The sequence below is a fragment of the Pristiophorus japonicus genome, chromosome X, assembly GCF_044704955.1.
Source record: "Pristiophorus japonicus isolate sPriJap1 chromosome X, sPriJap1.hap1, whole genome shotgun sequence".
NCBI classification, from domain to species: Eukaryota; Metazoa; Chordata; class Chondrichthyes; family Pristiophoridae; genus Pristiophorus; species Pristiophorus japonicus.
The window spans coordinates 19515138-19530763 of NC_092010.1; the positions used below are offsets into that span (position 1 = coordinate 19515138).

The 15626-nt window shown below is 50.1% G+C and overlaps 1 protein-coding gene across 1 annotated transcript in view; it reads right to left on the minus strand.

Annotated features, from left to right (window-relative positions):
• Positions 1–15626, minus strand: part of pou6f1 (POU class 6 homeobox 1) — a 177542-nt gene that overhangs the window by 87200 nt on the left and 74716 nt on the right. The window contains exon 5 of the mRNA XM_070869435.1: positions 509–728. Within this exon, the coding sequence (XP_070725536.1) occupies positions 509–728 (220 nt within the window). The remainder of the gene's footprint in view (positions 1–508; positions 729–15626) is intronic.

The window sequence follows — 15626 nt, forward strand, 5'->3', positions numbered from 1 at the left end:
ACCAAAGGAACTGTAGGATCTGAAGAGTATGTTAGAAAGTTGCAAATTTTTAGCAACGATCACCAAGGATGAAGTGAAGCACGCAGATCCTTCTGCTTGCTGATTTCCAGCAGCAGCTGGAAGGCTCAGATTTCGGCAGCTCAGAACCCGAGAGACATATAGCTATGTTGCGATTTTCAGCCTAAATTTTAGGTGCACAGTCCAGCCACTTGTCCCTGGAGTTTCCCGGGCTGTGCAAATGGCCCAAGGGAGAACAAACATGGGCAGCTGCTTTCTCTCAGGTGCAGGACACCTCAGCTACACGATACCCATAGAGGAAAAGCGCCCCTTACATTCGGTGACTGCAAACATAGTTTAATAACTCAAGATGTATATTCTTGGGCATAATCAGAAAAGGCACTTGACACATGCAATAATGTTTGCCAAACAACATGCATTTACTTTACAAAAGAGCTTGTACAATAATGTTTTCGAATTCTGTGTGTACAGTAAATGATGTGTGACCTACCCTGAAAGTTTGCCAGAGGGAGCTTTAGGATGCCTCCTGCACCAGAGGCAGAAGTGAATCCCGGGAGAGAAGCAAGAGTTGCTGTGGGAATAGTCAACACAAGTCCCTGTTGTGCAGTTACTTGACCGGCCATGTTAAGCGGGATGAGAAGAGGCTGGTTCAATGGGACACTCCCCGCTGAAGCCATTACCATTGTCGCCAGGTTTTCTGGAGTCAGGATCTGCAGAAAGAAACATTTCAAGGATTAGTAGATCACATATACCTGCACCTCGATTGTGTTTTAAACGTATACTTTGCTCTGCTACAGTATGGATAGTGGAAGCCAGTGTTGTTTCCTTGATTTGTCTTAACAAACAGTTTCTGTCTCAATCGACTACATTCAGTGTTCCAGCCAAACCTGGTAACAAGAAAGGCATCTAGCTGTGCTTTGAGAGTTGGACAGCGAGGCCATGTATCCCATTACAATTAGCTTCTTTGTTTACTTCGGTTGCTTTTTTAAAAAAAAAATCAAGTGTTACAAACTTGGATAAGTTACTGAGCTCGACAGCCTGAGAGCACTGCTGACTGACTTCCTCCAAATTTCTCTCCTAATTTAGGAAGTCTTGCTTTCACATAGAAGCTCCTCAAGCAAAGGAAATGAAAAGTCCCACCACCCACCAATCCACAATCGCTTTTGGTATGATACTTAGTTCCTCCCCTCTCTGTGCATGTCCCAGGCCATTCACCAACCTCAAACCAAAAGACTGAACAAGTGACCTTGAAACTCTGCCTATACTGCTCTAAACTGGCTAATAGTTTCAGGCACGAGGGATTACTAGAATGGTTCTAGGGATGAGGAATTACAGTTACGTGGAGAGACTAGAGAAGCTGAGGTTGCTCTCCTTAGAGCAGAGAAGGATGAGGAGATTTATTAGAATGTGTTTAAAATCATGAAGGGATTGATTTTGGGAGCGTTTTTGGGGCGTTAATTGCGGTGGGGCGTTAAAGTTAGTGGCCTGAAAATAGTTTGCGCCTCCGACTGTAAGTTATGACGAAAAGGTAAGTTGGAGGAGCGTTGGCATTAAGTCAGGCGTTACACAACGGACTTTGTGTGCCCTCACCGCAACATGCGCGGTGAAGAAGTTTAATTGTTGTTTAGTGCCCTGCAACATAACGTTGTACACTGTATGGTTTTATTTTGGTGGAGGGTGTTTTTGTGACTTTCTTGCAGTAAAATTTATGACATCATTTGACATTGGTGTCTTGTGTATCATTCCAACGTTCACCGGAGATGTGCCTTTAAGTGGGCACACAGCATGTCCAGTATTAGCTCCATCCCTCAGTTTCCCCCATTTAGGAGAGCCGGTCCATTATGAGCTGGTGACGTGCGAGTGTTGGTCCGGCAGCATCTCCACGCTGCCTCCCCCGTGGATGGTGTGGCTATCCAATGGGGGCCTCGCCAAGCTCCTCTTCATCGTCCTCCTCCTCCTGAGTTGGGCCTGCAATCCCCACTGGCAGTGCCTGGCCCCTCAAGTTGTGCAACATGCAGCACACCACATTGATTTCGGATACCTGTTGAGGGGAATATTGAAGGCTGCCTCCAGAGCGGTCCAGGCATCAGTCTGCCTGTAGGAGATGGCATATCTCTGCCAGCACTTCCTTTCGGAAACGTAGCCTTCTCACATACTGCTCCTCAGAGAGCTGAAGGTCTGAGCGTTGGTGCCTGTAAACCCGTGGGGGTTAAGCCCTCCTCCCCAGACGTCTTCGGCCTCTCCTCATCCGTGGGCCAACATGGCCAAGAGTCTTTCCTCCAGCTTGACACCTCCTGGCAATAGCATGGAGCATCATACGCCGGCGAACTAGTAATGCCCCATTAAATTTTCTCACTGAAGTTGTAAGGGCAGATAAAAGTGAAGTTTGCAAGTTGGAGCATCACACAGCATTATGTGAACAACCGTTGTATATGACCTGCAATGTAGGATCCGCATCCCTCCATTTAAAAATGCTGCCAATACCATCTGCCGCACCCTGGGACCGCCTGGTTTTTTCAAGCATTTCCTGGGGCGGACATTAAATGAGGCGTTAAGGCCGAATGTTCCATCCAGGGTGCTAGCGCAGCATTGCATGACATTTGATGTCATCATCACGCTAAAAACGGAGGACGGGGCGGTAAGTTTTTGTGCTGGCGCAAAACAATAGTCGAATCTTTCGGTCGTGCGGTAAATCCTGGACACCCGGCATAACGCCCAAAAACAGCATTTAACACCCCGCCGGGGTGCTAACCAAGGTGCAAATGAGCCGAAAAACCAGCCCGAAGGGTTTAGATAGAGTAAGTAAAAGGGGGAGAAATTCAGAATTTAGCACCAGGCGCAAAGGGAAAATAGATTAAAGTGTAGGACAGTTGATGAACAGTGGTGTACATTTAAGGAGATATTTCATAACTCTCAAGAAAAATATATTCTTCTTGAGGAGGAAAGGGTGTAAAAGAAAGATAGCCATCTGTGGTTAACTAAAGAAATAAAGGACGGTATCCAATTAAAAACAAGGGCATACAAAGTGGCCAAAACTAGTGGGAGGACAGAAGACTGGGAAGCTTTTAAAACCCACCAAAGAACGACTAATAAAATGAATAAGAAATTGAAGATAGACTATGAAAGTAAACTAGCACAAAATATAAAAACAGATAGCAAGAGTTTCTATAGGTATATAAAAAGGAAAAGAGTGGCTAAAGTAAATGTTGGTCCCTTAGAGGACGAGACCAGGGAATTAGTAATGGGGAACATGGAGCTGGCAGAAACTCTGAACAAATATTTTGTATCAGTCTTTACGGTAGAGGACATTAAAAATATCCCAACAGTGGATAGTCAAGGGGCTATAGTGGGGGAGAGGAACTTAACACAATCACGAAGGAGGTGGTACTCAGTAAGATAATGGGATAAATTCCCTGGACCTGATGGCTTGCATCCTAGGGTCTTAAGAGAAGTAGCGGCGGGGATAGTGGATGCATTGGTTGTAATTTACCAAAATTCCCTGGATTCTGGGGAGGTCCTAGCAGATTGGAAAACTGCAAATGTAACGCCCCTATTTAAAAAAGGAGGCAGACAAAAAGCAGGACACTATAGACCAGTTAGCCTAACATCTGTAGTTGGGAAAATGTTGGAGTCCATTACTAAAGAAGCAGTAGCAGGACATTTGGAAAAGCAAAATTCAGTCAGGCAGAGTCAGCAGGGATTTATGAAGGGGAAGTCATGTTTGACAAATTTGCTGGAATTCTTTGAGGATGTAAGGAACAGGGTGGATAAAGGGAAAAGTGGGTGTGGCGTATTTGGACTTCCAGAAGGCATTTGACAAAGTGCCACATAAACGGTTACTACACAAGATAAAAGTTCACAGGGTTGGGGGTAATATATTAGCATGGATATAGGATTGGCTAACTAACAGAAAATTGAGAGTCTGTATAAATGGTTCATTCTCAGGTTGGCAATCAGTAACTAGTGGGGTGCCGCAGGGATCAGTGCTGGGACCCCAACTATTTACAATCTATATTAACGACTTGGAAGAAGGGACTGAGTGTAACTTAGGCAAGTTTGCTGATGATACAAAGATGGGAGGAAAAGCAACGTGTGAGGAGAACACAAAAAACCTGCAAAAGGACATAGACAGGCTAAGTGAGTGGGCAAAAATTTGGCAGATGGAGTATAATGTTGGAAAGTGTGAGGTCATGCACTTTGGCAGAAAAAAATCAAAGAGCAAGTTATTAGTTAAATGGAGAAAGATTGCAAAGTGCTGCAGTACAGCGGGACCTGGGGGTACTTGTGCATAAAACACAAAAGGTTCGTATGCAGGTACAGCAAGTGATCAGGAAGGCCAATGAATCTTGGCCTTTATTGCAAAGGGGATAGAGTATAAAAGCAAGGAAGTCTTGCTACAGTTATAGAGGGTATTGGTGAGGCCGCACCTAGAATGCTGCGTACAGTTTTGTTTTCCATATTTAAGAAAAGATATACTTCTTTGGAGGCAGTTCAGAGACGGTTCATGAGGTTGATTCCGGAGATGAGGGGGTTGACTTATGAGGAAAGGTTGAGTAGGTTGGGCCTCTACTCACTGGAATTCAGAAGAATGAGAGGTGATCTTATCGAAACGTATAAGATTATGAGGGGGCTTGACAAGGTGTATGCAGAGAGGATGTTTCCACTGATGGGGGAGGCTAGAACTAGGGGGCATAATATTAGAATAAGGGGCCGCCCATTTAAAACTAAGATGAGGAGGAATTTCTTCTCTCAGAGGGTTGTAAATCTGTGGATTTCGCTGCCTCACAGAGCTGTGGAAGCTGGGACATTGAATAAATTTAAGACAGAGATAGACAGTTTCTTAACCGATAAGTGAATAAGGGGTTATGGGGAGCGGGCGGGGAAGTGGAGCTGAGTCCATGATCAGATCAGCCATGATCTTATTAAATGGTGGAGCAGGCTCGAGGGGCCGTATGACTTACTCCTGCTCCTATTTCTTATGTTCTTATGATTCTTAAGTTCTTTTAAATTGGGCTTTAGCGCCCCAGGACCTCAGTGAGGTACTACCATCAGAGCGCTACTGAATTTCATGTGACTTGCATTCAGCAATCATCCTTCAATCCTTCACACTGGCTCATTCCAGCTTTTAAAGGGGAGGTTGTATCAATGTGCAGCTGTTCATTTTCATCATTCCTGGAACTGACGTCATGACCAAACTCTTGGTTACCTCTCCTAATTGCTGGCCAGCCACATCAAGTCCACCAGATGGTAGGGAGGGCGGGGAGGAGGCGGGGGGAGGGTGGAAATCTACCCCTTAATGTTTTACAAGGCAACACTGCCTCCAACTGCTCCACTTCATTGGTTCTGCCAATCGATAATGTTAAGTGGTCATCAGGTTATCTGCAACTGGGCACAAATTATTCTACAGAACCAAGTGTTATACCTAAAGTCTCAAAACTGAGTCATCAATTCTACTTTGCTGATTTCTTAGTAAAAGCACAACAGTGACTCCTTAGTATCTAATTATGGTTATACAGCAGCCAAAAGGGAAACAGTTCTACGTCCTTATTTAGTCATCCATCATCTATTGGATTTTATATTGTTATTTGATATATTAACTGTTATGTCCTTAATAAAGTAATGTGATTGAGTCCCCTAGACGTGAGTAAGTGTGACCTTAGTCTCTTTATTCTAACTCCAGAGTGCTGGTAGAGCATAGGAGGCCTGCTTATATACAGTGCTCCCAAGGGATGCTGGGATCCCTTGGGACTCCAACAGATACGCCCTCTGGTGGCAGTAGAATGCTGGTTACATAGGGTTGCATACATAACATTAACAGCCTGCAAAAAGGCCATTTGGGTTGGTTGAAACCGAAGACATTTATCAGCAAGTTTACATGTAGCATGTCAGAGATAACATAAGTACCCAAAACGGATTAAACTGATAATATCAATAATTCGTTGAACGAAGTGGACTGAAATTCACCTTCAGCTGTCGTGCAAAACAGGTGACAGCAAATTGACATTCTGTTTTACAATCTGCTTGAAGTGTAAAACGGGCAACCCTTTCATTATCGCCTGTTTTATGTTATCGCCCAAGATGAGCCTCACACTCCTCGCCCCCCCCCTCCCCGTAAGATTTCTAAATCTCTAGCATTAAATTGACAGCAAGACTGATTCTTTTAAAACAATTTGGAACTGACGTCGACCTAAGAGCAAGTTAAAGACCTCATGGCTATGGCTGCACCCAATCCAAATCCAAGGCAAAGAGCTCGTTGGTTCACTGACGTCGCATTGGAGGCATTGGTGGTTGCAGTGCAGCAAAGGAGGGAAGCGCTGCTCCCGCCAAGTGGAAGGAGGCCATTGTTGTTTATATATGTGCCTAATGTTTCCAGATCAAATTTTAATTGGAAAGTTGCATATTTGGTGCTGTCTCTCATTTCAGTTTTCGGATTGTGGTGTGGAATGAGAAATTGATGTAATGATGGGGTCATGCAGAGCAACCGGGAAGTGGCCTGGAATTCATTGGAACCAAACTCTGATGAGGCGGTTGCAGACCGCCCTTCCATAAGGCCGATTGCGTGTCTGCCTCCTCCGTCGCTGCTGTTCCTGCTCCTCCTCGTCCTCCTGAGGTGCTGGAGCTGTGCCTGGTGGCAATGGCTGCACCCTCATGATGGCCAAGTTGTGCAGCATGCAGCAGATGACGACGAAAAGGAACACGCACTCAGCTGAGTACTGGAGGACTCCTCCCGAGCGGTCAAGGCAACGGAACCATTGCTCGAGCTCTCCGATGGTCTGCTCAATGGTGTTCCTGGTGGCAGCATGGCTCTCATCATACGAGTGCTGGGCAGGAGTGTTGGGGTTGCGGAGGGGAGTCATGAGCCAGGTGGAGAGCGGATAACCCTGGTCTCTGACCAGCCAGCCGCAAGTTTGATGTGGTGGCTGGAAGAGAGTCTGGCGCAGGATGAGGGCATTGTGGATGCTGCCAGGATAAGATCATAAGAACATAAGAAACAGGAGCATAATTAGGCCATACAGCCCCTTGAGCCTGCTCCGCCATTTAATACGATCATGGCTGATCCGATCATGGACTCTGGTCCACTTCCCTGCTCGCTCCCAGATAGCGGGCATTGACGGTGAGGATTCGGTGAGTGTGGTCGCACACCAATTGCACATTAAATGAGTGGTAGCCTTTGCAGTTACAGATTACCTCAGGATTGTTATGCGGTGCCCGCAAAACAACGTGGGGACAGTCAATGGCACCCTGCACCATGGGGAAGTCCGCTATCCCGGCAAAGCCACATGCCCGCTCGTGCTGCTTCTGTCTGGTGATGGGGAAGGAGATGTAGTCCCTCCTCCTTCTGTAGAGACCATAGTCTCACCTCGCAGATGCAGCAATGCACGGCAAACTGGGAGATGTTGGAGATGTCTCCTGTTGCTCCCTGGAAGGATCCACTGGCGTAGAAATTGAGCGATGGTGACCTTGACTGCCGCTGAGAGAGCCGTCCTCACCTTGGTCTGAGGCTCGAGGTTTGGTTGCAGGAAATGGCAGAGCTCTGTGAAGCGCAGCCTTCGAACACACTGTTCCTCAGTGAAATTCCCTGGGAGGGTAAGGTCTCCTGTTGAGAGCCCTGTTGGCCCTCCACCCTCTGGCCATATTTTGCTGCCTTTCTCTGTGCCCCAGTTGCCTCGGACGGTGACACTTAGAGCGAGGTCCAGTGCCACCACAGCCCCCATGGAACGATACAAATGTTGGACTTTCAAATCTGCCCTCAATGAAAGTCACGAATCTTTAAGAGCCAGAACACTCCTTCAACTGCAAATCACTCAAATCAGTCAAAACGCCTGTTTGCCTTTGTGAAACTAAGAACGAACCATTATTGGCCAACTAAAAGTAAACCGGATGCTGGCACTTTTCAATAGCGCTCCTCCAGCCGACATCCAACTGAAACCCGACTGCTGAAGCTGTCGTCGTCAGTGCCAGGCGCTAAACCAGGGGACGAGTGGCAATTTTTGTTCCGGGGCGCTGCGCCCTGGCGCAGCAGAGCGGGCCGCAGCGTCTTACCGCCGCTGCAAAACACCCGCTGAACTTAGCAGGAGGTGCTGTTCTCTCTGCGCCCGGTCGCAAACTCATTAGTGCCGCAAAGTAGCCCAATTTCTCCCCAAAATTGTTTCAAATAGCTGAAGGGTCGATAATCAGAGGGCACAGATTTAAGGTGATTGCAAAAGAACAATAGGCAACATGAGAAAAACCTTTTTACGCATCGAGAGGTTCGGCTCTGGAACGCACTGCCTGATGGGGCAGTGGAAACAGATTCAATAGCAGCCTTCAAAAGGGAACTGGATAAATACCTGAAGGAGAAAAAAATGGCAAGGATATGGGGAGAGCGCGGGGGAGTGGGACTGACGGGATTGCTCTTTGAAAGAGCCAGCACAGACTCGATGGGCCGAAAAACCTCCTGCTGTGCTGTAAGATTCTTTGGGGGAGAAATTGGCCTCCTTTGCACTTCCTGGGGTGGGGGCAGGGGGGCGCTACCGGCTTACCGACCGGACACAGCGGAATCACCCACGTCCGTGAACTGCTATGTCGGGTTAGCGCTGGCACTAAAACTTATCGCCTCGATCTCCTGCTCCCCGGAGATCGTGACGTCATCCGGTGTGCAGCGCCCCGTTACCGCCCCGGATATAAAATTCACTTCCGCCCCCTGCAGCATCACCAGGCGTTAACAACGGTTGGCTGCTTGGGGAGCCCTAATTAAAGGCAGTGGGGGTCAGGTAGGCCAACATTTAATAATGTGAGACACACTGGCAAGATCCCATTTATTGTCCATCCTTAGTTTCCCTGAGAAAGCCTTCTTCTTGAACCACGGCAGTCCTTGTGGTGATACTAACGGTGTTAGGTGGAGAATTCCATGATCTTGACCCAACGAAGATGAAGGAACAGTGATATATGTCTGTTCATTTAGGCACTGTATTGATCAAGATCCTCGATCTGTCTCTTTGATCACCATCACAGAAGTTAGTAAAGATTCCTCTCAAAAGTCTGGTCTCTCTTTTGTAACCAGAAATATCAACTCTTTTGGTGGTTGGCTTGTGGGAGTCGTACCTATTTCTCAGAAGCTGCATAATGTTGAATGCCAGAGGATTTATAGGTAATCTCTGGATTGTGTCCAGAGTCTGACTTACTGTTTACAGTCTCTGGGGAAAAACAACTTCAATTAGCATATTAACTACTTTTCATCTAGGTGCCTTTTTTTCTAAACTTGCGAGAGTACACTTTGCTTTAAAAACCCAACATTAAAGTAACTCTATTTCCAAATCCTTTGTGAGAAAAATGATCAAAATTGTTGCCACATTTCAGGATTTTTTGAACAAATCTTATGTTCTTATGTAAATTTTGGAGATACTTCAGTTTTGAGAAACATCACAAATTTCTATGATTCTATGACTTTGTAGAACACCACTTCACATACGTTGTCCTCATTATGTTATAAGCCCTATTATTGGGCATCCTCTGTGAACTAACCAAAGTATCTACCAGATTACTTCTAGGTTTAGATTAATATTTGACCCCTCCCCACAACTGTGAGAGATCTCTTCTGCAAGGCTCATTGCCAGGATGCCTGAACACCATGGTTTGCGAGGCAACTATGTTGTCATCAAGATAAATTTTACTCCTTCTGTTTCTAGCTGTTTTTTTGCTCATGGTATCAGGGAAAATGGAGGAAACGTATACAGAAAAAATTCATCCAGCTCCAAGCTGAAACTATCCTCGGGCATAAGTACTGATAATGGTTTTGTAGTTGACCCCGAGATGAGCTTCTGACCACATATCCGCTCCATCACCAATAACGCCTAACTTTCGCCTCCGTAACATCGGCTGACTCCACCCGTGCCTCAGCTCATCCGCTGCTGAAACCCTCATCCATGCCTTTGTTACCTCTAGGCCTGACTATTCCAATACTCTCCTGGCTGGCCTCCCATCTTCCACCCATCAGGCCCTTGTTCTTTTCCATGCCTCACCACATTTCCCATCTGCTTCACTTCTCTAGATTTTTGTTCTCCATGGACTGCATTCCTTTAGGCGAGCACAATTCGTGCAAACCTTTTATTTACATTTAAATACTTAATGCATTACAATCATCTTTTTGGATTAAATAGACTACCTGCTTCATTTGAACTTTCTTTAATGATGCAGATGCTGATTCCTTTCTGGGATGGATACGTATGATTTATTCAGAGGTCGTTTGCGCTGTCACATAATGTTAGGTGGTGCCACACTTCAATTCATCATGTAGTGCTACTTTCTTCCGCTTACAGCAGCACGACTGGTACAGTGCCTTTAGTATCCGGAGACCACTCACCATTTTTAATATGTTATAAATGATGCAAGCACTCATTGCATAACCTTCAAACACAAGCCTTAAATAGGTGGCTGAGATCCAGTGGCAGTCATACAGGCCCCAAGTTTCCACATGATTTGCTCCTGATTTTTCGGAGCAACTGGTGTAGAACGGAGTATCTTAGAAATCGGAATTCTCGTCATTTAGTTTGCTCCAGTTCTAGTCAGTTAGAACAGTTTCACTTTGGAACAGAATTTTTTTTTCAAAAGGGGGCGTGTCCGGCCACTTACGCCTGATTTCAAAGTTTCGTGAGTGAAAACTTACTCCAAACTAACTTAGAATGAGTAAGTGAACATTTTTGTGCGCTCGAAAAAACCTTGTCTACACTTTAGAAAATCAGGCGTAGGTTACAAATCAGGCGTAGGGAATGGTGGGGGGGGGGGGGGAGGAGGTGTTTAAAGGGAAGTTTACAAACATTAAACACTTCAGTTTTACAAATAAAGAGCCATCATCAATAATAAATGATAAATACATCAATAAATCAACCAATAAATCAATCAAAAAAAATTAATAAGAAATAATTTTTTTTTAAAATAAATAAATAAAACATTTTCGACTTATCGACTGCAGCACCGGGAGCCCTCCAACAGCGTGCTGGGATATCCCCCCCCCCCCCCCCCAGTGTGTCTTTGTCAGTGTCTCTATCTCTCTGTCTGTCTGTGTGTCTCTCATTCTCTGTCTGTCAGTGTCTGTGTTTCTGACAGCGAGGGGAGGGGGAGGAGGGGGAGCAGAGGGAGGGAAGGGGGAGGGATGGGGGAGAGAAGGGGGAGAGAAGGGGGAGGGATGGGGGAGAGAAGGGGGAGGGATGGGGAGAAGGGAGAGGGACGGGGGAGAAGGGGGAGGGACGGGGGAGAAGGGGGAGGGACGGGGGAGGGATGGGGGAGGGATGGGGAGGGATGGAGGAGGGATGGGGCGAAGGGGGGAGGGGGGGAGAAGGGGGAGGGATGGGGAGAAGGGGAGGGGGGAGAAGGGGGGAGAAAGGAGATGGGGGAAAGGAGATTGGGGGGGGGATAGGAGATTGGGGGGGGATAGGAGATTGGGGGGGGGATAGGAGATTGTGGGGGAGATAGGAGATTGGAGGGAGATAGGAGATTGGGGGGGGGATAGGAGATTGGGGGGGATAGGAGATTGGGGGGGATAGGAGATTGGGGGGGGGGAAAGGAGATTGGGGTGGGGAAAGGAGATTGGGGTGGGGAAAGGAGATTGGGGGGGGGTGGAAGGAGATTGGGGGGGGTGGAAGGAGATTGGGGGGGGGGTGGAAGGAGATTGGGGGGGGGTGGAAGGAGATTGGGGGATGTGGAAGGAGATTGGGGGATGTGGAAGGAGATTGGGGGGGTGGAAGGAGATGGGGGGGGTGGAAGGAGATTGGGGGGGTGGAAGGAGATTGGGGGGGGTGGAAGGGAGATTGGGTGGGGGGGGAGGGAGATTGGGGGGGGGGAAAGGAGATTGGGGGGGGGAAAGGAGATTGGGGGGGGGGAAAGGAGATTGGGGTGGGGAAATGAGATTGGGGTGGGGAAATGAGATTGGGGTGGGGAAAGGAGATTGGGGGGGGGAAAGGAGATTGGGGGGGGGAAAGGAGATTGGGGGGGGGGGGGGAAAGGAGATTGGGGGGGGAAAAAAGGAGATTGGGGGGGGGGAAAGGAGATTGGGGGGGGGAAAGGAGATTGGGGGGGGGGGAAAGGAGATTGGGGGGGGGGAAAGGAGATTGGGGGGGCGGAAGGAGATTGGGGGGGGGGAAAGGAGATTGGCGGCGGGGAAGGAGATTGGCGGCGGGGAAGGAGATTGGGGGGGGAGAAAGGAGATTGGGGGGGGAGAAAGGAGATTGGGGGGGGGAAGGAGATTGGGGGGAAGGAGATTGGGGGGAAGGAGATTGGGGGGGAAGGAGATTGGGGGGGAAGGAGATTGGGGGGGGGAGGAGATTGGGGGGGAAAGGAGATTGGGGGGGAGGAGATTGGGGGGGAGGAGATTGGGGGGGGAGGAGATTGGGGGGGGGAGAGGAGATTGGGGGGGGGGGAAGAGGAGATTGGGGGGAGAGGAGATTGGGGGGGGGGGAAGGAGATTGGGGGGGAAGGAGATTGGTGGGGGAAAGGAGATTGGGGGGGAGAGGAGATTGGGGGGGGAGAGGAGATTGGGGGGGGAGAGGAGATTGGGGGGGGGGGAGAGGAGATTGGGGGGGGGGAGGAGATTGGGGGGGGGGAGATGAGATTGGGGGGGGGAGAGGAGATTGGGGGGGGGGAGATGAGATTGGGGGGGGGGGAGATGAGATTGGGGGGGGGGGAGAGGAGATTGGGGGGGGGGGGGAGAGGAGATTGGGGGGGGAAGGAGATTGGGGGGGGGGAGATTGGGGGGGGGGGAGGAGATTGGGGGGGGGAGGAGATTGGGGGGGGGAGGAGATTGGGGGGGAGGGGAAGGGAGATGGGGGGGGAGATTGGGGGGGAGGAGATTGGGGGGGGAGGAGATTGGGGGGGGAGGAGATTGGGGGGGGAGGAGAGGAGATTGGGGGGGTGAAGGAGCTTGGGGGGGGGAGGAGATTGGGGGGGGGAAGGAGATTGGAGGGGGGAAGAAGATTGGAGGGGGAAGGAGATTGTGGGGGGGGGAGGAGATTGGGGGGGGGGGGAAGGAGATTGGGGGGGAAGGAGATTGGGGGGGGGGAAGGAGATTGGAGGGGGGAAGAAGATTGGAGGGGGGAAGGAGATTGTGGGGGGGGGAAGGAGATTGGGGGGGAAGGAGATTGGAGGGGGGAAGGAGATTGGAGGGGGGAAGGAGATTGGAGGGGGGAAGGAGATTGGAGGGGGGAAGGAGATTGGAGGGGGGAAGGAGATTGGAGGGGGGAAGGAGATTGGAGGGGGGAAGGAGATTGGAGGGGGTGGGAAGGAGATTGGGGGGGGGGGGAGAGGAGATTGGGGGGGGAAGGAGATTGGGGGGGGGAGATTGGGGGGGGGGGGGAGATTGGGGGGGGGGGAGATTGGGGGGGGGGGGAGGAGATTGGGGGGGGGAGGAGATTGTGGGGGAGGGGAAGGGAGATGGGGGGGGAGATTGGGGGGGAGGAGATTGGGGGGGGAGGAGATTGGGGGGGGAGGAGATTGGGGTGGGAGGAGATTGGGGGGGGAGGAGAGGAGATTGGGGGGGTGAAGGAGCTTGGGGGGGGGGAGGAGATTGGGGGGGGGAAGGAGATTGGAGGGGGGAAGAAGATTGGAGGGGGAAGGAGATTGTGGGGGGGGAGGAGATTGGGGGGGGGGGAAGGAGATTGGGGGGGAAGGAGATTGGGGGGGGGGGGAAGGAGATTGGAGGGGGGAAGAAGATTGGAGGGGGGAAGGAGATTGTGGGGGGGGAAGGAGATTGGGGGGGAAGGAGATTGGAGGGGGGAAGGAGATTGGAGGGGGGAAGGAGATTGGAGGGGGGAAGGAGATTGGAGGGGGGAAGGAGATTGGAGGGGGGAAGGAGATTGGAGGGGGTGGGAAGGAGATTGGGAGGGGGGGAAGGAGAAGGGGGAGGGAGGCTGAACGGGCCTGGCCCGAGACTTCGGGCAGGGCCCGTCCCCAGCACCAGATTTACAGGTAGGTGGCGTTGGGTCGGGTCGGGGGGTGGTGGGAGGGAGGTCGGTTCGGTTCGGGTCGGGGGGAGGGAGGTCAGGTCGGATCCAGTCCGGAGGCGGGGGGGGGGGGGGGGGGGGGGAGCGGGTGTCGGGTCCGCTCCGGGGGTGGGGGAGCGGGTGTCGAGTCTGGTCCGGGGGGAGGGGCAGGTGTCGGGTCCAGTTCGGGGGTGGGGGGGGCAGGAAGCGGGAGTCGAGTCGGGTCAGGAGGAAGCAGGAGCTGGCCGTGGGAGGAGCCTTATTCACACAGCCCCAGTGAGGCCATTGGGCCAGGGCTAGGGGCTGCGTGCTTCGGGCCCCTCCCACACAGTTTTGGGCGCCTGGAGCTACTGCACTTGCGTGCCCACTGTAGTGCGCATGTGCAGAGGTCCCGGCACTGTTTTCAGCGCAGGGACCTGGCTCCGCCCCCTGCAGCTCCTGCTGCGCTGCGCCGAGGGCCAGAGGACCTACAGGGAGGTGGATAATACGGAGGGTTTTTTTAGGCGCACTTTGTGGCACGAAAAACGGGCGTCCAGGTCGGGGCTACGCCCTTCTAGGCGCGGCTCGAAATTTGGGCCCATAATGTGGATTATGAAATCCCAATCTGGGCGAAGAACACATTTTTACTGACTGAGTTACCTGAGACACTGTGGCTGCGGAGATCGGCACAGTCTGTTGTGCCTGAAGATGTAGCTGTTGCGATTGTATTTCATTCACTGGTGTTGGGTGATGTGGTGGTATTGCCGCCATTTGTTCTGAAATATACAGCAGTGATAAACTATAAAATGAACATGGTTTTAGAAACAATATTACTCATGAGCACAGCACAGTGGTGCAGTGAAGTTTTAATTCCCCACATTAAATTTATTCAATGCTATTTGTATCTCTTCTCCTCTCCAAACTAAATGTTGGCCTTCTCTTCATGCACCACCATACTACACAGATATCTGATAAAGATCTAGAAACTATAGACACAATGACTGAACAGCTGGAAACTATGTGCCCAAGTTTCCACATGATTAGCGCCTGATTTTTAGGAGCAACTGGTGGAGAAATCGCAATTCTCCACATTTTCTTTTCTGCAGTTCCAGTCAGGTAGAACAGTTCTATTTTGGAACAGAATTTTTTCTTCAAAAGGGGGCGTGTCCGGCCACTGACGCCTGATTTCAAAGTTTCCACAGTGAAAATGTACTCCAAACTAACTTAGAATGGAGCAAGTGAAGATTTTTGTAGAACTGAAAAAATCTGTTCTACACATTAAAAAAATCAGGCGCAGGTTACAAATTAGGCGTCCAGAACGAGGTGGGGGGGGGGGGGGGGAGGGAACTCATTAAATTCTATAATAAATCCTTATTTATACTTCTACAAATATTATACAAATAAATCCAATCTGAATAAACATTTATAAGCAAAGAAAAGATTAAATAAACCATCTTCCTACCTGTGTGAAAGTGCTTCAGCCATCGTTCGTTCCCGCGGGGGGGGGAAAGCCATTCAGTTCGTTCCCGCGGGGGGGGGAAGCCGTTCCGTTCGTTCCCGCGGGGGGGGGGGAGCCGTTCCATTCGTTCCCGCGGGGGGGGGGGGGGGGGGGGGCCGTTCCGTTCGTTCCCCCGGGAGGGGGTGAGGGAAACGGCTGCCTCAACTTTCTGAGGCTTC